Source organism: Antrostomus carolinensis, unplaced genomic scaffold (assembly GCF_000700745.2).
Source record: "Antrostomus carolinensis isolate BGI_N321 unplaced genomic scaffold, ASM70074v2 scaffold3108, whole genome shotgun sequence".
Lineage (NCBI taxonomy): Eukaryota > Metazoa > Chordata > Aves > Caprimulgiformes > Caprimulgidae > Antrostomus > Antrostomus carolinensis.
Window position 1 is genome coordinate 3323 of NW_010334822.1, and position 281 is coordinate 3603.

The 281-nt window shown below is 62.3% G+C and overlaps 1 protein-coding gene across 1 annotated transcript in view; it reads right to left on the bottom strand.

The window, feature by feature from the left end:
- Positions 1–148, bottom strand: part of PROK1 (prokineticin 1) — a gene marked incomplete at its 5' end in the record, with an annotated part of 1509 nt that extends 1361 nt beyond the window's left edge. The window contains one exon of the mRNA XM_010174296.1: positions 23–148. Coding sequence (XP_010172598.1) covers positions 23–148 — 126 coding nt within the window. The remainder of the gene's footprint in view (positions 1–22) is intronic.
- Positions 149–281: the final 133 nt, after the last annotated feature.

The following is a 281-nucleotide window of genomic DNA, read 5'->3' on the forward strand; positions in this document are numbered from 1 at the left end:
CGCCCAGTCCCCACACTGGTACCTTGTGACTGAAGGGGTGGCACTCGTCCCCCTCCTGTCCCAGGGGGGTGCACATCCGCAGCCCCCGCAGCCAGAGGCTGACAGCACAGCAGGTCCCGCTGCCACACTGAGGATCCCGCTCGCAGGCCTGGGGAGATGGACAGTGGTGGGTTACTGGGACCAGTTTGGGAAAGCATCACTGTCCCTCTTCTTGGAGGGGGGGGGGCAGTGGAGAAATCAGCCCAAGTTGCTGGCTGTAACCCCTTAATGAAGATTTCAGG